At 41.7% G+C, this 27,465-nt stretch overlaps 1 protein-coding gene across 11 annotated transcripts in view; it reads right to left on the bottom strand.

Moving 5' to 3' along the window:
• Window positions 1–3,448: 3,448 nt before the first annotated feature.
• MAK (male germ cell associated kinase) overlaps window positions 3,449–27,465 on the bottom strand; it is a 74,684-nt gene continuing 50,667 nt past the window's right edge. For 8 of the 11 annotated variants that reach the window (XM_065544430.2, XM_005554046.5, XM_065544427.2 and 5 more), the window contains 5 exons: window positions 26,402–26,550; window positions 17,363–17,494; window positions 15,064–15,138; window positions 12,165–12,284; window positions 4,475–6,364 (listed from right to left, as the gene is read on the bottom strand). In XM_065544430.2, the coding sequence (XP_065400502.1) occupies window positions 6,210–6,364; window positions 12,165–12,284; window positions 15,064–15,138; window positions 17,363–17,494; window positions 26,402–26,550 (631 nt within the window). In that variant the 3' untranslated portion in view covers window positions 4,475–6,209. Of the gene's footprint in view, window positions 3,735–4,474; window positions 6,365–9,956; window positions 10,115–12,164; window positions 12,285–15,063; window positions 15,139–17,362; window positions 17,495–26,401; window positions 26,551–27,465 lie in introns of those variants that run through there. The other 3 variants (XM_065544432.2, XM_065544433.2, XM_005554049.5) reach the window with 3 other exon arrangements.

Below are 27,465 nucleotides of genomic sequence, written 5' to 3'. Positions count from 1 at the left end.
GCCTCTCAAAGTGCTGGGGTTATAAGCATGGGTCACCACTGCACTTGGCCATTCATGTATTCATCCATGCATTCATCTTAGTATGGACTCATGGATAGTTCTTTTTTCTTGGGGTTGTAACACTTATTTTCTTGCTCAAATTGTTGCAGCTTTGGCCATTGGAAACTCAGTTGACCTCTGTGTCCCTTTGGCATAGCCAAAGGGTTTGTGTGTTTGTAGAACTTCCTTATTGGGCTAGTTTGTGTGTTTGTAGAACTTCCTTATTGTCTGGCACTACAAGACGTTCTAGGCTCATCTTGTATATTTCCTGTCCTAGTACTAGAATCAGCCATTTCTCCAAGTAGCCCTGGTTCCTTTTATTGAACAGTGGTATTGGAAACCAGTATCTGAGTACTAGGTATCTTGTTGCTACTGGGCTGAAATCTACTTAAAAACATTTTTTTACATTGTTACTCTTTTTCTAGCTTCCTACATTAAATGCTCAAATTCAGCATATTTTCCATGCTCGCTTCTTTCACAAATAAACCATGTGCATAATTTTTTTCTGAGATCTGTTTTGGCTGGATGTTACACCTGTTAATATAGAGGCATATTATTGTCCATTTCTAAAAGGCTTTTCATTTCAATTTTGATATTTCCTTTTTGAAACATTTATTTAGAACAATATTTTTGAATTTTTAAGTGGATAGATTTGGGGGCCATGGCTTTTTGTGATATTCCAATTTTATTACACTGTAGAGAGAGAGATTGTGGCTTGCATATTTCTACATTTGAGAATTTAAGATTTTTTTTGCAGCCTAACAATAGGGTTACATTTTTTGTGAATGTTACATGTATTTAAGAAGAATGTGAAGATTTGCCTTGTTGGTCAAAGTTCTATATGGTATACTTTTGAAAAACTTAGTTTACTGTGTTATTATTTCTTTACTTATTTTAGGTCTCTAGATATTTTTTTCTGAGAAAAACCTCCCACTCTGATCATTTCTTTCTATATTTATAAATCTTTGCTTTATATATTTATGTTGTTTTAACATTTTATTTTGAACATTTTCATATCTACAGGAAAGTTTCAATAATCTTCAGGAGCAGCCACATACCCTTCACCTAGTCTCACCGATTCACCCGTTGTTAGCATTCGGCACATTCTCTCTCTCTAAATACACACACAGACACACACACATGAACAGAAATGAAAAAGCCTCTAAAGTATCAGCAAATCAAGTCAAACAATATAGAAAAGGAATAATACACCACAATCCAGTGGGATTTACATGCAAGGCTGAGTTGCAAGATTTGAAAATCAATTAATGTAAACATCACATTCACAGGCCGATGAGGAAAAATCACATGAGCACATCAATAAACGCAGAAAATGGATTTGACAAAATCCAACATCCGTGTATAATACAAACTCCCAGAAAACTGGAAAGAGGAGCTTTCTCAAATTGGTAAAGCATATCTATTTAAAAACCCCTACAGCTAACATCATACTTAATAAGGGGAGAAATTAGATGTTTTCCCTGCTAAAACCAGAACAAGGTAAGGCTCTCTACTCTCACCACTCCAGTGCTATACTGGAAGTCCTAGCTAATGCAATAAGACAATAAAAGCAAGTAAAAGGTATACTGATTAGGAAGGAATAAATAAAACTGTTTTGCTTGCAGATGACCTGATTGTCTGTGCAAAGTCCCAAAGAATCAACAAAGAAACTCCTGGAACTAATAAGTGATTATAGCAGGTATGAGGATATAATGTTAATATATGAGTCATTTGCTTTCTTATATACCAGCAATGAAGAATTAAAGTTTTAAATTAAAAATACAGTATTGGAGGGGAAGAAAAAATTACAGTATAATTTACATTAGCACCAAAAAACCTCACATATTTAGCTATAAATCTAACAAAATATGTACAAGATCTATATGAGAAAAACTACAAAACCAATGAAAGAAGTCAAAGAAGATATCAGTTCTCCCCAGCTTGATCTAGATTCAGTGTAATCCCAATCAAAATCCCAGTAAGTTACTTTGTGGATATCGACAGTCTGATTTTAGAGTTTATATGGAGGAGTAAAAGACCCTAATAGTCAACATAATATATTGAAGGAGACAGACAAATTGGAGGACTGACATTACTCAACTTCAAAACTTTTATAAAGCTAAAGTAAATAAGACAGTGTGGTATTGGGAAAGAATAGACAAATAGATCTGGAACAGAATAGAGGACCCAGAAACAGACCCACATAAATACAGTCAAATGATCTTTAACAAAGGGAGCAGAGGCAAGTCAATGAAGAAAAAAGGTAGACTTTTCAACGAATGTGCCGGCGCAGTGGCTCATGCCTGTAATCCCAGCACTTTGGAAGGCCAAGGTGGGTGGATCACTTGAGGTCAGGAGTTCCAGACCAGAGTGGTCAGTATGGTGAAACCCCATCTCTACCAAAAATACAAAAATTAGCCAGGCATGGTGGTGGGCACCTGTAATCCCAGCTACTCAGGAGGCTGGTGCAGGAGAATAGCTTGAACCTAGGAGGTGGAGGCTGCACTGAGCCAAGATCATGCCACTGCACTCCAGCCTGGGTGTCAGAGTGAGACTCTGTCTCAAAAACAAAACAAAACAAAAAAAAAGCAACTGCTGGAATGACAGGACATTAACATGAAAAAAACCTCAAGATACAGAACTTACATCTTTCACAAAAATTAACTGAATATGGATCACAGATCTAAATTTAAAATGCAAATTATAAAACTCCTATTAGCTGGTTGTGGTGGTACACGCCTGCAGTCCCAGCTACTTGGAAGGCTGAGGAGGGAGGAAGCTTGAGCCCAGTGAGCTATGATTGTGCCACTGCACTCCAACCTGGACAACAGAGTGAGACCCCCATCTCTAAAAAACGTGTTTTTTTTTAAAGCCTCATAGAAAATAACAGGATAAAATAATAAATAACCTTGGGTTTGGTGATACCTTTTTAGATATGACATGATAAGCACAATTTATGCAAGAAAAAATTAAGTTAGGCTGCATTAAATTTAAAAACTCCTGTTCTTTGAAATACATTGTCAAGAGAAAGAAAAGACAAGCCACAGATTGGGATAAAATATTTGCCAAAGACATATCTGATAAAGGAATGTTACCCAAAATAGACAAACTCTTAAAACTCAGTAGTCAAGAAAATAACCCAATTTAAAGGTAGACAAAGGATCTGAACAGATACCTCACCCAAGAAGATAGACAGATGGTAATGCATATGAAAAGGTGCTCAACATCATGTCATTAGAGTGTGCAAAGCATAATAGCAGTGAGATGCCACTACACATCTATTATAATGACCAAAATTCAAAACACTGATGCCACCAAACACTGGTGTGGATGTGGAGCAACAGGAGCTCTCATTCATTGCTGCAGGAAATACAAAATGGTACAGATACTTTGGAGGAGAGTTTGGCAGTTTCTTTTATTATTTTATTTATTTATTTTATTTTTTTATTTTTGGAGATCGAGTTTCACTCTTGTTGCCCAGGCTGGAGTGCAATGGCACAATCTTGGCTCACTGCAACCTCCACTTCCCGGGTTCAAGCAATTCTCCTGTCTTAGCCTCCCAAGTAGCTGGGATTACAGGCATGCACCACCACGGCCAGCTAATGTTTTTGTATTATTAGTAGAGGTGGGGTTTCATCATGTTGGCCAGGCTGGTCTCGAACTTCTGACCCCAGGTAATTCTGGAAAAAGAAAAACTGTGGAGACAGTAACAAGGTCAATGGTGGCCAGAGGTTCAGGGCAAGATAGGGAAGGATGAATAGTGAGATGACAGGATTTTGAGAGAGTAAAACGATTCTTATACTATAATGGTGGATACATGTCCTTATACGTTTTGTCAAAACCCATAGAGTACAACACAAGAGTGAACCCTATTATAAACTATGGACTTTAATTAATAACAATGTATCAATACTGGCTTATCGGTTGTAATGAATTATCTATATGAATGCAAGATGTTGATAATAGGGAAAATCAGGGAGGGGGAGACGAAGGGGCATATGGGAACTCTACTTTCTGATCAATATTTTCATAAATATAAAATGGCTTTTTTTTTTTTATTGAGACGGAGTCTCGCTCTGTCGCCCAGGCTGGAGTGTAGTGGCATGATCTCAGTGCACTGCAACCGCTGCCTCCCAGGTTCAAGTAATTCTCCTACCTTAGCCGCCCAAGTAGCTGGGATTACAGGTGCCCACCACCATGCCCAGCTAATTTTTGTGTATTTTTAGTAGAGATGGGGTTTCGCCATCTTGGCCAGGCTGGTCTTGAACTCTTGACCTCAAGTGATCCACCCGCCTAGGCCTCCCAAAGTTCTGGGATTACAGGTGTGAACCACTTTGCCCGGCCCTAAAACTGCTTTTTTTAAAGACTACTAATTAAAACAACAACAAATAGAATTCAGGATATAAGGTTTAAAAACATAATGAAAACACACTAGTTAACCATATTTATTTTAATGTCTATTCAGAGTTTAAAAGTTTCCCAGTAACACAAAAGACTGCACAGCTTTGAGACATTAAACTGTACAAATACATATAACCATTACCCCTAGGATAAATTACTCTTTAGATTTTAACATTTTTCAGCATTTTACATCTGAACAGTTGAATCTTCTATACAAAAATACCATTATTATTATTTTATAATATGCCTTGGATAATGCCCACAAGATGACACCTATTACAATAGCAGTTGTTACAAAGTCACAAAATACATAAAAATCTCAGCAGTTAACATTATTATTCTTTAAAAAGAATTTACAGTACTAAGGTCCAGCCCAGAAAGTGGCAAGTTTAAACAGAGTAGCCCAAAGTTCGAAGTGTCTATTTAAAATACCAGTTTGGAAATAAACTAAGAAAATAATATGTGTACTATGTGATATCACTGCCCCAGCAGCTGAACGCACTTGCTTTAGAGCAAATGTGAACGTCAGAGCTGAGTCAGCGGTCAGCAGCATGAGTTGGCTTGGGGGAACCAGCTGGCACGCTTCACCTTTGAGTCTGGTAGGGACACAGAAACAAAGCAGTTTGAAGAGTCCAATGAACCAGCATCAAACACAGTTTCCAAAACTTTCTTAATGATGTCAAACCAAGAGAACCTTGACTTGATTAATATCAAAGTCATCAAGCCATCGGGTTTGACAGTCACCTTGAATTCATAGGAGCTGTACTGTCAAGATCAAAATACAGGCGGTCTACTAAAACCAGGTGGCATAACTTTGATACTCTCTATGTTAAAGACACATTTATTTCTTAAAAAAAAAAAAAAAAAAAGGCTGGGCACTGTGGCTCACACCTGTAATCTCCACACTTTGGGAGGCCGAGGCAGGTGGATCACCTGAGGTCAGGAGTTCGAGACCAGCCTGAGCCTGACCAACATGGTGAAACCCTGTCTCTCCTAATACTACAAAAATTAGCTGGGCGTGGTGGTCATGCCTCTAATCCCAGCTACTCGGGAGGCTGAGGCAGGAAAATCACTTGAACCCAGGAGGTGGAGGTTGCAGTAGGCTAAGATGGTGCCACTGCACTCCAGCTTGGACAAGAGTGAAACATCGCCTCAAAAAAAAAAAAAAAAAAAAAAAAAAAAGACATCCTGCTCAAGATTGAACTTACCATCTCTCCCATAGCTTCAAAGAAGAAAAACAAATAATTGCAATCTTTCTGTCACTGACAAAATAGCAGCGCAGAGCCTTAGCCAAATAAGAACCACAGCTGACAGCCAGCAGAGGTTGGCCCAACTGCTGTACAAAAACAAAAGACAAACCTCTTGAGCCAATCACAGCAAAGTGAAGAACTACTAAACCATTTGGGCACATACAACAAATGAAAACTAAAACACGTTAAACATTTTCTGGAAGTTTTTTTTTTTTTAAGGGTTCTTATTGGATTTACTATTTATTAAATTGTAGATCAAATACTTCATACTTTGGCAAATAGTTTATTCAATACTTTGTAACATCCTACCCATATATCAACACTGTGGGCAGTGATTCTAAGAAAATGCATTTCTTGGAAATAAATAAAATAGGGGATGATTTTTGCTCTTCCAAGTACCCACTTTTGCATATTTCTTCCAGAACTCAGTAGAAATAGACATCTGTAGACATTTCCCAGGGTCAAGGAACTTGCACGTACTCTACAGAGCAATGCTGTGGGGTTTCACACCACAGACTCCTACCGGTGGCCTCCATACTTGGCCACCCAGTCTGTCCTCCCGTGCACTGAGGGAATGGGCTGTGCACGGTTCACAATATTTAGGTTTTTTGCTGTAGGATTGTAAGTACGTCCTGAAAACTGCCCCCGACCAGTTTTTGTGTTCCAGGTATATTCTGAAAGAAATCAGATTCGGAAAATAGGGTTTTACTCATTTGCTTATCAAACTCAAAGAAATTCATGCTCTCATTTGATGGGGAAAATCTGAATTTATGTTTAAAAGATTAACTCAGTACTCTCTGAGGCTTTTTAAATGTTAAAACCAAAAATTGTAGTGTACTATTATGTTGACATCAATTAGAATTTCCAGTAGCTGGCCGGGCGCAGTGGTTCATGCCTGTTATCCTAGCACTTTGGGAGGCTGAGGCGAGGTGGATCGCCTGAGGTCAGGAGTTTGAGACCAGCCCGGCCAATATGGTGAAACCCCGTCTCTACTAAAAATACAAAAAAGTCAGCTGAGCGTGGTGGCGGGTGACTGTATTCCCAGCTACTCAGGAGGCTGAGGCAGGAGAATCACTTGAACCCAGGAGGCAGAGGTTGCAGTGAGCCGAGCTCGTATCATTGCACACCAGCCTGGGCGACAAGAGTGAAACTCTGTCTCAAAAAAGAAAAAAAAAGAATTTTCAGTAGCTGAAGAGCCAACATTCCTGGTTTATGGTGCTGACGCTACTGCTATTTTCAATATTTTACTTTTAGATAGGCAAAGCCAGGTAAGAAGACCAAGAAAAATTATTGGCTCAAATTCAATGGGCAACACCCACAGTGTTAGTGACTTTGTAATGTCACACTGTGGTTACATCTAAATAACATTCACACAGTATCACCACAGAAAAATGTATTTGGAATTGTGAATCTATAAAACTGTGGCTTCATGGAGAAACACACATGGGGTCCTATAATAGATTTCTTTTTAAAAATTAAAATGTGGGTTTTATGATGAAGTTTTGTTTGTTTGTTTTTGTTTTGTTTTTTAATGAGGCGGAGTTTCGTCCTTGTTGCCCATGGAGCTATCTCAGCTCACTGCAACCTCCACCTCCTGGGTTCAAGCGATTCTCCTGCCTCAGCCTTTTGAGCAGCTGGGATTACAGGGGCGCACCACCATGCCCAGCTAGTTTTTGTATTTTTAGTAGAGATGGAGTTTTTCTATGTTGGCTAGGCTGGTCTGGAACTCCTGACCTAAGGTGATCCACCCACCTCAGCCTTGCCAATGATCCACCCACCTCAGCCTCCCAAAGTGCTGGGATTACAGGTGTGAGCCATCGCACCCGGCCGATACTTCATTTCTCATTGGGAAAATCATAGGTGGGAACACAACTCCCTGAAATGGTAGGATCCTGAACTTTTTCTTTTCTTTTTTTTTTTTTTTTTTTGAGACAGAGTCTAGCTCTGTCGCCCAGGCTGGAGTGCAGTGGCGCAATCTCAGCTCACTGCAAGCTCCACCTCCTGGGTTCATACCATTCTCCTGCCTTAGCCTCCAGAGTAGCTGGGACTACAGGCACCCGCCACCATGCCCGGCTAATTTTTTGTATTTGTTTAGTAGAGACGGGGTTTCACCATGTTAGCCAGGATGGTCTCGATCTCCTGAACTCGTGATCCGCCCGCCTCGGCCTCCCAAAGTGCTGGGATTACAGGCATGAGCCACCGCGCCCGGCCAGATCCTAAACTTTTAATTACAAGGTTGTTTCATTCATATATCTGACTGTTTAAAAATTTGTGAAAAATTTAAAATTTCCTGAACATTTGTTATCTGAACAATTTATGAGCTAAAACTGCTTCAACATTTCAAAGGACAAAGCAGGAGATCATTTTACAGAGAACTTTTGATGCCTTCTTCAGTCCTTCCTTCATGCTTTCCTCACCTCGAACTGAGAGCTAAGGTATCACAGGTATTGTATCTGAGGAGGGATGTTTGCTTTCTCCATCTGGGGTTTAAATATCTCTTCACACTGTGTAGTAGCTGCCATTCTTGGATTAAACTCTAAGTGTTAATGCTGAAATGAATCTGACCATTTTGTATCCCCAGCCCTAGCTATCCCATATTTACTGGCATGGTTGGCAGTTTTTCTTAAATTTTCCCTGTAAAACTGGGAGGTAAGAGGGAATTCTGTGAGCATGTGGTCCTGACAAGCTACTAACTTCAGCACGAGTGAACAAGATATTAAGCGTGGACACCCTGGGGAAGACGGTAGCCTGGCTGCGGTGTAGTTTGGTGGAGGCAGGGAGGCCAAGAGTTCCCCACTCCATGGTTTGACAGGTCCTTCTATTCCACTCTTTTACTGGGCTAAAATTCTCAAAGTCAACGCCACTAAAAAGCTATCTAACAAAGTCAGGGACAACGTGTCTACGAAGGCCAGTTAGGCACCATGTTTTCTAGGAAGGGCCCTTTAGTTGCAGCCATTGGAAGAGAAAGGAGCCTCTGTCTGCTAAATTAGTTGAGCTCACCCATGTGGGCCATAGGTCAAAGTAGGAGTAGAAGAGACAGCGTGGGAGGGGAGTAGAGAGCGGGAGAGAGGAATAAGCCCAGCTGATTCAGAGAGGGAAAAGGAAGCATGGCATTAAGCTAATGAGTGAGGCTCTGAGGGCAAGAATTGAGAGCTTTGGGGAGTAACAAAAAGAAAAGCCTTTTTCCAGGTCATGACATCACCTAAGTCAAGTCCTAAATGGTTTTAAATGAAATTGTGTTCAGGACAATATTTTGTAAAACTTTTTCAAGAGGGAATCATTGTGCTAAGACGGGAGTAGAGTTGAGATTTAGGGTTCCTTTCCTAGATATACTAGAATTTTAGGACTCAAGTACCTTTGGTGAATAACCCAACAGCTGAGAGGAGCCCAGATCTCGTGGCAGGGCAAGAAATGCTTTTGTGCTTTAGTGGGACCACCCTGCACCTCACCGCCCCACAAGAGCGGGATAGTGAGCCTTGTAATGCTTGCTCTGTGTTTAAAAACTGCATCTGTCCTATCAAGGACATTTAACTTCTTATAGAAAATCTGTGCTAAATAAAGAAGTTTGCCTTTAGTTGTGGATTTAATTGATGCCACTATGATGTAACTGTTAGCAAGATATAAAACTTGTGTAAGATGCAGATCATAATAGTACCTCCTGGAATAGAGCCCTGGGAGAATTAATGAGTTAATGTACACAGAGTGCTTAAAACAGGATCCCGCACTTCTAAAGTGATCCTAAAGGGTGCTGTGTAGAACAGAAGTCACTCCTCCAAGTCCTTGTTATTAGTTTCAAGGCAAGGAATAAGGAAGTATTAGGAAGTTTGGAAGGAGAAATTACGCGGGGAGGAAGACATTGATTTTCTGTCTCAAAATTAGAGAGGTAGAGGCCGGGTGCGGTGGCTCACGCCTGTAATCCCAGCACTTTGAGAGGTTGAGGCAGGCAGATCACGAGGTCAAGAGATTGAGATCATCCTGCCCCATCTCTACTAAAAATACATAAATTAGCTGGGCGTGGTGGCGCGCACCTGTAGTCCCAGCTACTAGGGAGGCTGAGGCAGGAGAATTGCTTGAACCCAGGTGGCAGAAGTTGCAGTAGGGAGCTGAGATTGCGCCACTGCACTCCAGCCTTGTGACAGAGCAACTCTGTCTCAATAAAAACAAAAACAAAAAACAAAACAAAACAAACTTGAAGGGGAGAAAGAAGAGCAAAGACGAGACTATGGAGAAGGGGAAAACAGTTGAGTAAATATGGTAATGACCTGGTTTTATTTTCTTGTGGGAAACTGTCACCCAACTGGGATGACAGGAAGACGCATCTCTTACAGAACAGTGTTTTTCTAAGGATTTGCACTGACCACTTGAGAGTGATTAATATTTACTTCATTTTTTACCTTTCCTCCTATCACCATCTGGAGAAAATTCTGATAAGCAAGGTAAAGAAATGAAAAGTTAAGAAAAAGCATTTACTTAAAAAAAAATGAAAACAGGAATATGCATGCTAATTGGATAGAATAATTAATACATAAAGGCCTTCAATATCTTACAAAAATATTTTTTAAAAGACCCACTCTTGATTTATAAGAGTAGATACCTAGGTAACAAAATAATTTGAAACATTATGATTTTTTGCTTTTATATTAAAAATATAAAATGTGGCTGGGTACAGTGGTTCACACCTGTAATCCCAGCACTTTGAGAGGCCAAGGCAGGATGATCATTTGAGGTCAGGAGTTCAAGACCAGCCTGACCAACATGGTGAAACTGCGTCTCTACTAAAAATACAAAAAAAAATTAGCTGGGCATGGTGGTGCATGCCTGTAATCCCAGCTACTTAGGAGGTTGAGGCAGGAGAATTGTTTGAATCCGGGAGGTGGAGGCTGCAGTGAGCTGAGATTACACCACTGCACTCCAGCCTGGGCAACAGAGCAAGACTCCATCTCAAAAAAATAAATCAATAAAATTTTATATTTCTAAATGAATGACTTATAAGGCTGGATTAAATATTTGAGGTTTTATAAATATCACTGCTGTATATAAAATGTTTACTTATTTTGTTTCAGCGGAAAGATAATGAAGCAATTCTTTTCACAGATAAGGTAACTGTAGTACTACTTAAGCAGTTCTGTTGTGGCAAGAAATAAAAAATTAAAGAAGTCCAGGCTTTATACATTTTTAGCTCCAATAGTGTGAACTTTAAAGACTGGCATATCTAATCAGGGGTTTTAATATAAGATAGTGGTTAGGATAGGCTGTGAGCATACTTTCAGAGTCAACTTTTAAATTAAACTACAGGCCAGGCATAGTTGCTCATGCCCGTAATCCCAGAGTTTGGGGAGGCCAAGGTGGGAGGATTGCTTGGGCCCAGGAGTCAAGATCAGCTTGGCAACATAGCAAGACCCTGTTCCTACAAAAAAAATATTTTTGAATTAGCTGGGCGTGGTGGTGTGCACCTGTATTCCCATCTACTCAGAAAGCCGAGGCAGGAGGATCACTTGAGCCCAGGAATTCGAGGCTACAGTGAACCATAATTGCATCACTGCACTCCAGCCTGGGTGACAGAGCAAGGCTTTTTCTCTATAAAAAAGAGTTAAAATAAATAAACTACAATTAGGTATCTTATCAAAGTTCTAATAATTTGCTTCAATGTTTATTTTTGGTGCTTCACTAAGGATATCTATTTCAGATTAAAATGATTCAGAGACCATTCATGGTCAAATCTGACTGGCTTAAGTACAGAATCATCACCCTCCATTTCAAGTGTGTACCCCGACATGTGGCTGTCACATGCCACGCCACTGGGGAGCAGGCTTACCTCAGTTCGGCATATCGCTGGAGGGTGGAGGGATAAACCCTTCCCCACCAAATACTATTGCAAAGCAAAAGGCAGGGTGTGAAAGTCCTGCCACCACTCATTTCTACGCCCTAAGATGGAACTGTAGAGACACACCTCATGTTGACTCATTCATAAATAGAGTGTCAGCATTTATTAAGCTTTCACCCTGTGCCAGGTCCTGGGCAGAGGGCTCTGGAAAAGGCATTTTCTCACATCTCACTGTGCAGCACGGCACACTCTTTGGAAGTGGATTAAGTTGAGTTTCTATCCCAGCTCCACTAGCTGTGTGACCTCAGGTAAGTTACTTCACCTACATTTCGTCATCTGTAAAGAAGAGATCTAGCTACACCATCAGGTTATCATGAGGATTAAATGATATAATCCCAGTAAGCCCTTTACACTGTGCCTGGCAGAGAGTCACCACTTAATTAGAGGTAGCTCTTCTTATAATTATTAGACCCTCAAATACACATTTTTGGAAGAAAAATAGGACATTTCGGTAAAAACAAAAAGAAATGCATGAATGAGGTGAGGCAGACTAAAAGTCTTTGCTGGGAAAAGTGACTGCATAAACTTAAAAAGGAAAATGCCCCTTTCTGCTCAGGAATCTAGAAAACTGTATCTGAAGTTGTTCTTACCTGAAGCCGTTGCATTGAGAGGTGCTAAATGGATCCTCTGGCCAGCTGACCGCACTTCTTTTTTGAGAAAGGAAGGAATATATCCTGACTGATTGTAAGTAGCATAGCTTCCAAGATTTCCTAGTGACATATCATAAAGTTTCACAGTCAGAAGGTGAATATTTTAGGCACAGTAGAATAACAATGAATACTCCCCCATTACTTCTAAATACTACTTTTCAGCATCTACTATGTTCTAGGCACTATGCTGTGCTTGTTACAGATATTCTTATTCCATCCATACAACAGCCCTCTGAGATCACATTATTATCCACATTATTATCCATATCGTGTGGCTCTCTGATGTTGAGTAACTTGCCTAACTTCTCACGGTTAGTAAGAGACTGAGCTGGAGTCTGAACTCAAGGCCCAGGGGTGTTCAGTTCACCCTGAACATGCCAGGCTTTCTCACGATCCCGCTTCTTAATATGGGGCTGTTTCCCACTGCAAAGCCCCCATCTCTGAAGTGCTCTCTGTGTCTGTCTTCGTTCTGTAAAATGGTTGTAAGTGGACTTATTCTCGTTGGGTTGTTGTAGGGATTGATGAGACTCTTCAGAGCATGTGGCATAGAATCTGTACTCAGTAAATGTCAGCTAGCATCATTGCTATCATTATCGTCACCATCATCATCACTATCGGTGCATGCTCAGTCTGGCGGTAGCATAGGGATGCATTGATGAGGAAAAATCTAGAGTCTGGAGACCAGTCAGGAAGTCACTGCTAATAGCTGAAATGAGAGAGGATGAGGGTCTGAACCACAACAGTGGCAGAGGGTGAAGAAGAAGGGAACGAAGCAGGTTCACGGGGTGGAGGTGGCAGGGAAAGAGGGGAATATAAACTCCTAAGTTTGTAGCTCAGGTGACTGGGTGCATTGTCCATAGATAGCAACATAGGAGGAGAATGAGGATTGGGGGAAAGACATGGTACCCAGAGGACATTCAAGTTGTGGCAGGCAGAGGGCATGTAGGCAGGCGTGGAGACTGGTAATGATCAGGGTGTGGTGGTTACAGAGTTGTGGGCTTGGAGGAGCCAGCTCAGAGGGACTGCGAATGTGCAGAGACCTGGAGTAGACCCCCAAGGAACATCAGCATTAAGGGACAGGAGAGAAAAGGACCCCATGGAGGAAAAGAACAGGTAGAGAGGTGGGTAGTAGAAGGAACAGGGTATGGAAATCTAAGACAATACACAATGAGTGTGGAAAAAAGGAATGGGAGATGAGGCAGAGGACTCGGATGGGATCAGCACTGCCCATGGGATCTGGCCACTGGGATGTCAAGATCTAGCGGAGCTGCTGCACTGGCAGGAAGCAGACTGAAGACAAACGACAACCGGAAGTGACAGGTGGAGCTAGCTCTGCATGGAGACAGGTTATCTCTAGAAGGCGAAACGGGGCTCTGATCACCCTCGTGGTTTCAAAGCACTGTTCAGTAAACAGAGTGTTTTCTCCATAGTGTTATCTGTTCACACGTCTCAACACTGGGCTCTTGTGTCCCTGAGGTCTCTCATGGCATATCAGGCTTCAACAGGTGTCTGCTTTTGAAGCAACAAATGTTAAAGTGCATTATGTTATCAGCCCCTAAAGGACTGTATACAGTAAGCACATGCTCTCGGTCTATACATGTTTAACCCTACTGAATTTTGCATAAGTTCAGCTGCTGCCTACTTTAACCTTTTACTTCAGAAACATTTTAGGAAGGAAATTCAAAGCAGTGATTGGATTCACTAGCAGCTTCAGTCATGTCTCTTGCTCTCATCGTCATCAGCAGAGCAAACACTTATTAAATGCTTAGCATGTGACAAAATTCCAGGTAGGGTTATGTAAGAATACCTAAGGAAATTTCGTCCATTTTACAGACGGGAAAGCTGGCTTAAACTACTTGTCCCAAACCACAAAAGCTGGTGAGTGACGAAATGGGGATACATCAGACTGTAGGATTCATGCATTGAACACTTATATGATGCTTCTTATTGGAGAAAGAAGTTGTTAGGGAAAAAAAAAAAGAACAGAAAATTAGGTCTTCTTGAATTATTTTTGCTTATTATTTGAAGTACCTTGTATGCTGTGAATTTTCAGATTGGAGCCATTGGTTAGCACTGTTGAAACCAGTGACACTGAACCCCTAGGAAATCCACCATCTCTATTTACCCAGTTAACCTTTTTTTTTTTTAAATTATTTATTTATTTATTTATTTGAGATGGAGTCTTGCTCTGTTGCCAGGCTGGAGTGCAGTGGCGCAACCTTGGCTCACTGCAACCTCCGCCTCCCGGGTTCAAGCGATTCTCCTGCCTCAGCCTCCCGAGTAGCTGGGATTACAGGTGCACGCCACCACACCCGGCTAATTTTTGTATTTTTAGTAGAGATGGGGTTTCACCATGTTGGCCAGGATAGTCTCGATCTCTTGATCTCATGATCTGCCCGGCTCGGCCTCCTGAAGTGCTGGGATTACAGGTGTGAGCCACCACACTCAGCCTAACCTTTTTTGAAAAGTGGTTGTTCATGCTTAATAAATGAATTTCAGAACTTTGAAAAAAAATTCCAAGAATATAGATCACAAAATTAGAAAATACTCTTGATTCTTTTCATTAGAATTATTTGCTTGATTTCTTCTATAAATGTCCATAATTAATTTAAGAAGACCAGCATATAACCTTTTGAGAGCATATTCATCTTAAAATCTCAATTACTGAAGGAAGATATTCTTGATGAGACAGAATGCTTTTCTTTGTCCTAGTCCTGATTTGACTTCTAAAAGCAGATCATCTTGGTCTTTTATGTCAGGATTAGGGGCACATGTTGAGAAGAGAATTAGACAAGAGATTCAAAGAACAAATTGCATTCATCTGACACCCAGAAATTACCTTGTAGGTCCTCTAATTTTTCAGGAAAAGTTTCATTGCATGATAGTTTTTCGATTGGTTTAATTATGCTTTCTTCTAAAGAGAAGACAGATGGAAAGAAAGAATAATAGTAAGGAGAAAGTTTTAGGAAAAGCAGAGAAAAAATGGATTAGACGATTAATGAAAAGACCCAGAAAGAACCCTTAAAAATGCAAAAATGTCCCCATGTGTTGTCACAGCATTTATTTGATGCCAACTGTATATTCCCCTGAGACTCAAAGTTGTTCTACTGTCATTTAATTGAATTTGTGTAATTGGTTGGTTCAGTGAATATTATTTTTAATTATCTGAAGAAAAAATAAGTAAATTACAGTGCTGCAGTGTATGACACCTCAGCAACATTAAATGGATAAGCTGAGTTTTTAAAGAATCTGGAAAACTTGTAAAAAGTCCAAATGTATTGAGTATTGATGTCACATCAGAATATCTCACTATACTCACTTATTATAATGGTAATTGTCAAAGTTTTTTGATCCAATATCACCTACATTAAAAATAAACTGTACCTCTTTACACACTTTTAAGTTGATATTTAAAATTTTTAATCCTAAGTTTAACAGTTCCAAAGGATGTTATTTCTGACATGTTGTAACTATAGGCATTTTAAAAATAAAACTATTAGTGATTTTTTTTGAGACAGGGTCTCGCTCTATCGCCCAGGCTGGAGTGCAGTGGCGTGATCTCGGCTCACTGCAACCTCCACTTCCCGGGTTCAAGAGATTCTCCTGCCTCAGCCTCCTGAGTAGCCAGGTTTATAGGCGCATGCCACCATGCCTGGCTAATTTTTTTTTTTTTGTATTTTTAGTAGAGACGGGGTTTCACCATGTTGGTCAGGCTGGTCTCGAACTCCTGATCTTGTGATTCACCCACCTCGGCCTCCCAAAGTGCTGGGATTACAGGAGTAGGCCACTGCGCCTGGCCAAAACTATTAGTGATTTTACGCCCTCCAATATTGACATAAAAATACATGAACAAGTTCCTTTTTGACACTTGGACATTTCACATTAATTCCTTTTTCCCTTAAAATTATATTTTTATTTATACCTCAGCTTCCAAATTTTATCCAAATGTAATCTTAGGCTTAAAAGTCTTAAAATTGGCCACTCTAAAATATGTATCAATTACATTTTAAAAAAATTTCTTGTAACCATAAGGATATTAACATACTATATACAAAGTTAGTTATAATTACAATGATTCATTGTATATAATTAATCAAAAAAGTTGAATATTATATATTTTGATTACTAAACACGGAAATTCAGTTTTTTGCAAACGCATCTGTTAATGAGAAAGGTGAGGCTATTTTCAACTAGTTCATGTATCAACAAATGAGTATTTATTGCTGGAATCACAGCATCAGGGCCATTTTCTCTCTCTTTTCTTTCTTCTTCCTTTTTGGAGACAGAAGCACTAAGAAATCTCGCTAATACAAATAGATAGTTGGGAACAAAAGGGGTTTTGTGATAGCTTTGCCCCTCTATTCTTCAAACACTCTTCAAAGTTACAGACCAATATTCATATATTGATCTCACAAAAAAAATTTAAAAAAAAATTTTAAATTACCTGTCAGCTAAGAACTCGAGCAGGTCCTCCTTCAATTTTCTAAATGCTGGGAACTGTTAATACTCCCTGACTTTAAGAAGGATCTGTTCCTCAGTCATCAAATCAAAGTTACTGACTCTCTCAACAGTGACATCAACATACCAGAATTTCCGTTTCATTGGCACCCCAGATATTTTTACATTTTGAGGAGAAAGAAAACGCACCATGGTAGCCAGTGAGAAGTCTTCTTTTCAGAATACAGACTCCCTGCTAGGGCAGACCCATTTCAGGAAAGACTCAGATGCGGGTTGAGAATATCCTTAAAACTAGCTGTACTCAAGAATTAATGAGAAAACCTTTTTTTTTTTTATTATTGTACTTTTTAATATAGAGGCACAGTTCCACCATGTTGGCCAGGTTGATCTCAATCTCCTAGGCTCAAGGGACCTGCCCACCTCCGCCTCCCAAAGTGCTGGGATTACAGGTGTGAACCACCACGCTCATCCGGCTGGAAACAGTTTTACTGAAGAGGCAGTGTTACCACTCCATGACTGCTCCAGCAGAGCAGAGCTCCCCTAGGCAGAGTGTGGCGGAAAACCTTTGTGTGTCTCCCCAGTGCACATGTATCTTGGTTGGAAGAGCGCTGCAGTATATTTAAAAGTAGACATCTATAAAGGAAAACCACGTACGTGTACAGTTTGTGTTCTTGCGTTACCTGCATTGCTCCTTTTGAAAGCGAGTTCTGCCCCGACGGGTCCCAGTGACTTGGGGAATAACTGGTTGTTCCAAGTGTGGGGGTTTATTTCCTTTCCACTGGCCATCAAGGACACGTTCTTGGGATTCACACCTGAGAAGAACAAAGCAGCCGCTTCGAAGGTTAGAGCGGATCATAAACTTAAAGGAAACATGTGTAATACATTCAAACAAAGACTAGAGATACCTTGGACAGGAGAATGGAAATAAATCTACGTGAAACTGTAGCAGATACTTGCTTTCTGATGAAGCCCTTAGCACAACCCCCTGGGATGCTGACAGTGTACTTTATAGGCAGAAGATATTTTCTATACTATAATAACATTTGATGTTTTTGCTAAGGGTCTTGTAAAAAATGAGGTGTCACAAAAATTTTTCTTCAACAACACGACATTTTTAAAAATTTTTTTTGAGACAGGGTCTCTCTCTGTCGCCCAGGCTGGAATGCCGTGGTGTGATCTCGGCTCACTGCAGCCTCCACCTCCCGGGTTCAAGTGATTCTTGTGTCTCAGCCTCCCGAGTAGCTGGGATTACAAGCGCCCAACAGCAGCATGGTTGGCTAATTTTTGTATTTTTAGCAGAGGGGATTTCACCATGTTGGCCAGGCTGGTCTCAAACTCCTGGCCTCAAGTGATCCGTTCACCTTGGCCTCCCAAAGTGCTGAGATTACAGGTGTGAGCCACCACACCCGACCCAACATGACATTTTCATGTCACTTGTTTTGAGCGTATATTCTTGGCCCGAGCCTTGGTGTAGCAGGGAAAACAGACACGTGACTAAGAACTCAGGAAAACCTTTGAAGTTCGGAGATATGAAGCTCCGCCTGTAGCACTTACTTGTATGTGAGACACAGTAAAATGGAAAGTTTATGCCCTGTGCACCGGAAAGAAGGCATTGCAAATGTACTTGGAAAAAGGACAGTTTTAATTACTTATGATTTTCTGAAATCTGTGAAATGTCCATTCAGCCTTGGGCTGTGATACTAGTGGTCAAAGGGAGTTGTTGCAACCTGTTCTTAAGAGACTTGAAAACTTCTTGAGCTTGTTTTCTTTTCACTGATAATTAAATTAGAGTGAACTTGCCCATTCTATGCCTTTAGGTCATTCACAGAGAGTTTTCTTTATCTAGTGCAGAAATAATCACTGGGGACGCCACTGATTTAGGAAGTCAAAACTGTCTCCAGGCAGTTGAGCTTTTGCTTTTTGCAAGCTGAATTCCTTAGAAAGGTTTCATATTTATGAGATATGTAATAATATCCTTATTTTGAAACCATAAATACTGAGCCTCAAAAGTTACCCATTATCAGTTCTCTAAGGAAACACTTCATCAGGCAAGTAATTTCCTTTTCTTTAAAGGATTTAACTTCCCTAATAAAACTACGAATCAAACTATAATAGGCAACTACTGTCTGGGCGCAGTGGCTCATGCCTGTAATCCCAGCACTTTGGGAGGCTGAGGCGGGTGGCTCACGAGGTCAGGAGTTCGAGACCAGCTTGGCCAACATAGTGAAACCCTGTCTCTACTAAAAATACAACAATTAGCTGGGCATGAGGCAGGGGAATCGCTTGAACCTGGGAGGCAAAGGTTGTGGTGAGCCGAGATCGTGCCACTGCACGCTAGCCTGGGCAACAGAGCGAGACTCCATCTCAAAAAAAAAAAAAAAAAAAAAGACAAAAAAAGGCAACTACCTGACCATAAAGATGCACTTGGTAGCAATTACTCATATTAAAAACATCTTTAGGCTGGGCATGGTGGCCCACGCCTGTAATCCCAGCAATTTGGGAAGCTGAGGCAGGTGGATCACCTGAGGTCAGGAGTTTGAGACCAGCCTGGTCAGCATGGCAAGACCCCGCCTCTACTTAAAAGAATACAAAAAAAATTAGCTGGGTGTCGTGGTGCCTGCCTGTAATCCCAGCTACTCGGGAGGCTGAGGCACAAGAATCACTTGAACCCAAGAGGTAGAAGTTGCAATGAGCTGAGACTGTGCCACTGCATCCAGCCCGGTCTACAGAGTAAGACTTTGTCAGGAAAAAAAAAAAAAAAATTACCCAAAAAGGAAGTGCAAGGTAGGGGGTAAAACATTAAAAAACGGTGTGAACACAGTTCTCATAACTATAGTTCAACAAAGAATGAGTTCTGAATATTTAAATGATGTTGTTAATCCAGTTGGCCTTGGCAATATTCCTAAATAAGCTTTTTTTTTTTTTTTAAAGTATTTTAAAGTAAAAGGAAGGTAAGTAAATTATTGAAGATAATTAGTTTAATTCAAGGTCATTTTCTTTTTTTTAGACAGACTTTTGCTCTTGTTGCCCAGGCTGGAGTGCAATGGCACGATCTCAGCTCACCAAAACCTCTACCTCCCAGATTCAAGTGATTCTCTTGCCTCAGCCTCCCGAGTAGCTGGGATTACAGGCATGTGCCATCACACCTGGCTAACTTTGTATTTTCAGTAGAGACAGGGTTTCTCCATGTTGGTCAGGCTAGTCTCCAACTCCTGACCTCAGGTGATCTGCCCGCCTCAGCCTCCCAAAGTGCTGGGATTATAGGTGTGAGACACCATGCCTGGCCTCAAGGTCTATTTAAGATAAATATTCCAATTTTGTTGGAAACAGATATATCCTGTCCTAGAATTTTGTTATTTATTTGTTTATAAGTTTTCACTGGGTACCTCCTACACACCAAATGCCCTTAGGAAGAAGCATAAATTAATATAATTTGATATTATAATGATAGATATCATTATATGATGATAATCCCTTGCCTCAAAGGACATAAAAAAGTCAGTTAGCAAATATTTACTGAGCATCTACCGGTGCCAGGCAGTGTGTGGCACTGGAGAAAAAGTGGTAAACAAAATAGACCAGTTTCTACTCTTTGGTTCTTAGAATCTAATGAGAAGGGAGACGGTTTTAGTTATAACTAAGTAAATACATAATGAGCAGTGCGCATAATATTTAGAAGAATCTGGGGTGGAGGGGACAAATAACAGAAGCAACTCAGCCAGTCTTTCTTTAAATAAGCAACTTTAAGCTGAAATATGAATCATGGTTAACCCCATTTATGCCTGAGTCGCAGTTTTTTGAAATTTAGCAATCAGGCCTTGGCAATGACCTTGAGCAGTAGGATGTAACTCCCACATGCTTAGCGTTCCAATAATGGAACACTAGGCATAAATGTGTTTTAAGGGGTGGGGAGGTGTGATCCTTGAAGAGGCAACAGTTTGGGCAGAGGACCTGAGATGGGAAAGAACTCAGAGATGGCCAGTAAGGGTGCAGCAAGAACACGGGTGGTATAAAATGAGGCTGGAGAGGGAAGGAGGGGCAGGTCACATAGGATTTTGTGTGCCGTGTTAAGGAAGTGAAAATGCTGTAGCAGAGGCTAATGTAGAAATGACACAGGACGTTGAATAAACAGGGTGGGAGGAACGATGGTAAATAATGAATGGGAAGAGAGAAGGATCCACAGATCAGTTTCAAAAGTGCTATGGAGGCCAAGTGCGGTGGCTCACACCTGTAATCTCAGCACTTTGAGAGGCTGAGGCGGCTGGATCACTTGAGGTCAGGAGTTCACAATTATCCTGGCCAACATGGTGAAACCCCATCTCTACTAAAAATACAAAAATTAGCTGGGCGTGGTGGCGTGCACCTGTAGTCCCAGCTACTTGGGAGTCTGAGGCAGGAGAATCAACGGAACACAGGAGGCGGAGGTTGCAGTGAGCCGAGATGGTACCGCTGCACTCCAGCCTGGGCAACAGAGCAACACTTCATCTCAAAAAAACAAAAAAAGAAGTGCTATGGAGTGGGCTGCTCTTCTGGCCAGCAGTAGTGGCATCGATTCATGCCCAGAGTCCTGGCTGTAGGAGCAGAGGGTGAGACCAGAGGCCACCGCTGAGAGATTAGCATTTCCATTGCGTACTGTATTTGCAACTACCTTGTGATAATTAAAGCACCTAAGGCTTACAGAGTGAGCTGACAGATGGTGCAGTCCCATTGTAAGTTACAGAAAAGAGAATCTTGCTCCAAGTACACAGCCGGTTAGTAGTAGCTGGTCAATAACTATGACTCTTGCGTCTCTTTCCCTGAAGGCCAGTGTCACAGATCTGCCAATCCTTGCAGTATAATGTCATGCTGCCCTGCAATTATATGGTACATTTCTAGAGCTCCCATAATCCTAAAAGTTGATGCTTAATAAGACCTCTTATACTTGGCTTTAGGGTAAAGAGGGGTCCCCAAAAGATATTAGTATTTTTTATGCCTGAAGATACTCAATTACAAAAGTAACTATGGATCATAAAAAAAGGTCAAGGATTGCTTCTTTTTTTAAATTTTTTTATTTTTTGAGACAGAGTTTCGCTCTTGTTGCCCAGGCTGGAGTGCAATGGCATGATCTCGGCTCACTGCAACCTCTGCCTTCCGGATTCAAGCAATTCTCCTGCCTCAGCCTCCTGTGTAGCTGGGATTACAGGCACCCGCCACCATGCCTGGCTAATTTTTTTGTATTTTTAGTAGAGATGGGGTTTCATTATGTTGGCCAGGCTGGTTTCAAATTCCTGACCTCAAGTGATCCACCGGCTTTGGTCTCCCAAAGTGCTGGGATTACAAGCATAAGCCACCGTACCCGGCCAAAGATTGCCTCTTATTTGGGTTTCTATCCTCTCCATAGTTGCTGGTTCACAATAGGTGCTCAATAAATGTCTGTCCAAGTGACTGAACTGAGCCTGATTCTAGTTTTAAATTTCATCCAACTCCAGAGGGGTCATCTTCAAAACAATGAATGCCAACAGGTGACAGTAAGGCTCAAGTTTACATACCACACAATTCTTTGTAATTGAGTTTACTTTTTAAATCTCAATTTTAGCCATACTTCTGATCCCAAATATTTGCAGACTTTGTTAGATTTCTGGTTAAAAAGGAAATTTATCAAACAGGTCTCAGATACCCTGAAATAAATTTTTGAAAACCACATTAGGAAGCAGAACTATGAAAACAGGGTGCTTTGGCTCAAAGGATAAATATCCTTTGACAAAAGTTTGCAGTAGTCTTTCCTACCACTCACTTCTATAAGTAAGAAAATACCGATTTGCGATATTTCAGTCAGTGAAATGTACTGTTTTTGTTTTGTTTTGTTTTGTTTTTGAGACAAAGTCTTACTCTGTTGCCAGGCTGGAGTGCAGTGGTGTGATCTCAGCTCACTGCAACCTTCACCTCCCGGGTTCAAGCAATTCTCCTGCCTCAGCCTCCTGAGTAGCTAGGATTACAGGCACGCACCACCACGCCCAGCTAATTTTTGTATTTTCAGTAGAGATGGGGTTTCACCATGTTGGCTAGGACGGTCTGGATCTCTTGATCTCATGATCCACCCGCCTTGGCCTCCCAAAGTGCTGGGATTACAGGCGTGAGCCACCTTACCCAGCAACATGTACTGATTAAAAAAAAAAAAAGTGAAAAGTATCTCCCATGAATGTATGTTTCGGAAATTTCCTTCCATCCCTGCTTTTGCAGTCAGATTAAAACTCTCTCAGAAATCCTTTTTTTCTCTCTCATGATTTCAACACCAAAATTTACACACAGGTATCTAAAGATTACAACACAAGGATTGCTGCTGCTTTCAAAAGTGTGCCTCAACCCTGGTCTTGATCCCAACTCCTCTCCCACCTTCCTAAGGTCTTCAGTCCCTCACTCATCCGCCTTCACCTCCTGTGTTACCAGTTCCTCCTCTGTAAGGGATCCTGCTCCTCTACACGCAAACCTGCATGGAGAACTGCTGAAATGCCTCATTCCGTTTCTAAGCTCCTCTTCACAGCCATCTAAGATGAAGCAGCCGAAATGAGGCCTGCCATGTTTACAGTCTGATTGTCAAGAAATATGGGCAGATTTCTTATTCTGTGAGTGTCATGATATGACAACTTCCTATACTAAAATGTTAGAATAACTTATTTTCTCTCAAGAATCAAAGCATAATGTCACAAATAGAACAGTTTTCAAACTGTAGGTGAAACGATAGGAAAATTTGACCTCATGAGGAAGAAAGAATACAGACTTTAAGGTCAAAAGTAGATTTTTTTTTTTTTTTTTTTTTTGAGACGGAGTCTCACTCTGTCACCCAGGCTGGAATGCAATGGTGCAATCTCGGCTCACTGCAACCTCTGCCTCCCGGGTTCAAGTAATTTTCCTGCCTCACCCTCCTGAGTAGCTGAGATTACAGGCACGCACCACCACGCTCAGCTAATTTTTTGTATTTTCAGTAGAGACGAGGTTTTGCCATGTTGGACAGGCTGGTCTCGAACTACTGATCTCAAGTGATCCGCCTGCCTCAGCCTCCCAAAGTGCTGGGATTACAGGCATGAGCCACTGCACCTGGCCTCATTAACTATTTTAATAAGATACTTGTAAATTAATTTGGCATATGCGATCAATAAGATACGCATACATTTTTTCATTGTTTCTCTATCCAGACCTACACAAACAAGACCCAGGTTTTTCCAGGCCCACTTCCCATGTCTCACTCTGGTGCCACAGAGCCTAAAGACGTGCTTACATCGACGACGACAAAAAATATAATAGGGCTGGGTGTTGTGGCTCACGCCTGTAATCCCAGCACTTTGGAAGCGAGGTGGGTGGATCACCTGAGGTCAGGAGTTCAAGACTCGCCTGGCCAACATGGTGAAACCCCGTCTCTACTAAAAAATATAAAAATTAGCCAGACATGGTCATGAGCGCCTGTAATTCCAGCTACTTGGGAGGCTGAGGCAGGAGAATCACTTAAACCCAGGAGGTGGAGGTTGCAGTGAGCTAAGATCACACCACAGCACTCCAGCCTGGGTGACAAGAGCGAAACTCTGTCACACACACACACACACACACACACACACGTATTTAACCTATTTAGATCTGCAAATACCCAGGGTTATAACGTTTTTGCTCTGTCCTTGATGGCTTTATGCCAATTTCTTCAACCTCTCAAATACGTTAGTGTCTTCCTCCTCACAAATCAGCACAGGACTGCAGTCCTAAAGCCTCAATACACCCCCTGTAAGTTTACATCAACTTATTCAACACCTGTGGCTAAACCTATACACCCACTATGCCTTCTGTTTTCTATCCCATTCATTTCTAAACCCTCTGCTTGGTTTCATTTTTTTTCCTTTCCCCAATTACTAACAGCAAGAGAGGGTCCCAACTGAATTCTTTTTTTTTTTAGACAGAGTCTTGCTCTGTTGCCCATGCTGGAGTGCAGCGGTACCATCTCGGCTCACTGCAACCTCCGCCTTCTGGGTTCAAGCAATTCTCCTGTCTCAGCCTCCCGAGTAGCTGGGATTACAGGTGCCCGCCACCATGTCCAGCTAATTTTTGTATTTTTAGTAGAGACGGGGTTTCACCATGTTGGCCAGGCTGGTCTTGAACTCCTGAACTCAGGTGATCCGCCCGCCTCGGCCTCCCAAAGTGCTGGGATTACAGGTGTGAGCCACTGTGCCCAGCCCCAGCTGGATTCTTGGAACTGAAATTTCTACGTTTGCCTAAAAGGTACACAGGGAAGTGTGTTACAGATCCATCTTTTGCTGGCAATCCAGGCTCAACCTTTTCTCTTGTTTGCCATACCCCATCTTCCCAACAAGCTTCTGGGAAATGGAGACTGTGTCTTGCTTCAGGAGACTTAGATGTGAAAAGCAAATCTTCCTCAGATAAACACGGTGGCCCACTCATGTGTTTAGAAAGTTATAAATGACCATGCCCACAAAAACACAAAAGAAAAAGATCATCTTCTCCCTCACTGGATTAAAGATGTATCTGTGCAGATACAGGATGATTTAAAAATGGATTTCCTTTTAGATTAAACTGAATTGAAACATTTCCTTTTCACTTGGATTTAGAGGAGAAAATGCTATTCGCAGGCACATGATAAACTCCCCACTGTCTGTCCAGATCTTTCTCCCAAGCTCCAGATTCATATACCCAGGTGCCCATTAGGTGGATCAACTAAGATGTTTAACAGGCATCCCGCACTCAGCTCTCCATTCTCTACCTCCACATTCCTCTCCTCTTCTAATTTCCCTTTCTCAGCTAAAGTCACCACCGTTCACCCAGTTCCCAAGTCAAAACCTCAGATGCTGCCACTAATTCTTTCCACCAATCTACCCACAAGTCCTATTGGTTCCACTACCAAAACGTGTAGATTCTGCTCACTTGTACCTCTGCTACTTCCACTCTGGAACCAGCCATTTTCATTACCTCATCCCATCTGGACATAAGCGGTGGCCTCTTAACCAGTGTCCTTGTCTGTCCTGAGTTCCCAGCATGCTCTTCCGAGCAGGCAGAATCTTTTAAAAATGTACACCAGATGGGCTGGGCACGGTGGCTCACGCCTGTAATCTCAGCACTTTGGGAGGCTGAGGCGGGCGGATCACAAGGTCAGGAGATTGAGACCATGCTGGTTAACACGGTGAAACACCATCTCTCCTAAAAATGCAAAAAATTAGCCAGGCATGGTGGCACGTGCCTGTAGTCCCAGCTACTCAGGAGGCTGAGGCAGAATTGCTTAAACCTGGGAGACGGAGGTTGCAGTGAGCTGAGGTCCCACCACTGCACTCCAGCCTGGACGACAGAGCGAGAGTCTGTTTCAGAATAAAAAATGTACACCAGATCATTTAGGAAAGAGCATTTGAAAATCTGTATTTTATAAAAAGTTGTAATGGGGACACAGAATTGGTTTAATAAAATTTAGGATTTACTGAATGCATAGCTTTGGCGAGGGGTGGGGCTTCGTGTTTTCTGGAAGCATATTCGGCATCTTGATTTTTGCTCCTAAGCATTTCTTGAGCAGAATTCTACTAGTGGTAGAAACAGGAGGTCCAGAAAAGTCCTTGGTGACAGACTGACGACTAAAGAGCTCTGTGATTAGGTTTTTTAGTTCACTGGTGCCCTTTCTTCGGAGAGTCCAAGACACTTGAACCTGTTCTATCTATACTCTAGTTAGCAGCAAACATTTTCTTTGCTCCACTTACCTGGAAGATATCTTGATTGTTTCAAGTAGTACTGTTTAGAGGTTGGAGCAGTCGACAATTCGGAATCAGATTTTAGGGAAATAACCGCAGGAAAGCTCTTGTTTTCCCCTGTCGAGTGGCTGGCGCCTGAGGGTACTGGCTCTGGAAGCCTTGAAAGCCAATGAAAGGTAGCATTACAGCACGAACAGCAGGAGGATCTCGCCCACCCTCTGCACATCTTCCTAAGCCAGTCAATCTGACCTCTCTTAAATGGTTTCCATCAGTCTTTTGGCTAACTGACCACTTCCCCTCTACCCCCGTAGATATCAGGTTGTGCACAGACTCATTTCTGATACCAGACAGTATGTGACAGGAGGCTTTATAACTGAGCAGCAATTTGCTTGTGTATAATATGTTTCTATCTGCCCTGCAACTGCTGCAGTTGGATTCATAACGTGGGAAGCTGGTGTGTGGAGACAGAAATAACAGCCATCTTCACCTGTTGACTAAAATAATTTATAATCAATGAGGTTGTTTGGGGCACGGTTTGAATGGCCTAAAAAACTGAAGTGGGGAAAGAAGTGCTAGAAAAGCTCCCATATACAATTTCCGGTTACCCTAGTGTCAGGCACAGAAAATAGGTATTTGTGGAGACGTGCCTGTGTCTCAGTAGCCAGAACAGACTTGTGCAGTGGCTAAGCACCTAGCTGGCTGTTTGGTGGTGTTAGTATTAAGACTGACTCTCTGCCCGTTGGTCACTGACTCCCACAGTCCTGTTTCTGTGCAGGGACTGAGGACTTTCTGCTTCGAGGCTTAGTTTTGTCTCATGCCCAAGGCCTGTTCCTGAGGCCTCTTTGACCAGGTAGCAGTGCGTGAGGCAGCCATTGCTTTGTTCTGCTGCCCATTCCTCTGTGTGTAATGAGCCCTCCATGACCAACCTCCTCCCCACCACCCTCCGACTGGGCTCCTTCTTTGCTGGGGCCTGAATATACTGCCCAACTTCCATCACTTGTTAACTCCAAGCATCTATGGTTTCCACCTAGAAATTCATGCTACCGTACCCTACTCACCAAGTCGACTCCCTT

This window comes from Macaca fascicularis, chromosome 4 (assembly GCF_037993035.2).
Source record: "Macaca fascicularis isolate 582-1 chromosome 4, T2T-MFA8v1.1".
Taxonomy (NCBI): domain Eukaryota; kingdom Metazoa; phylum Chordata; class Mammalia; order Primates; family Cercopithecidae; genus Macaca; species Macaca fascicularis.
This window is presented reverse-complemented; position numbering and strand designations above follow the sequence as displayed.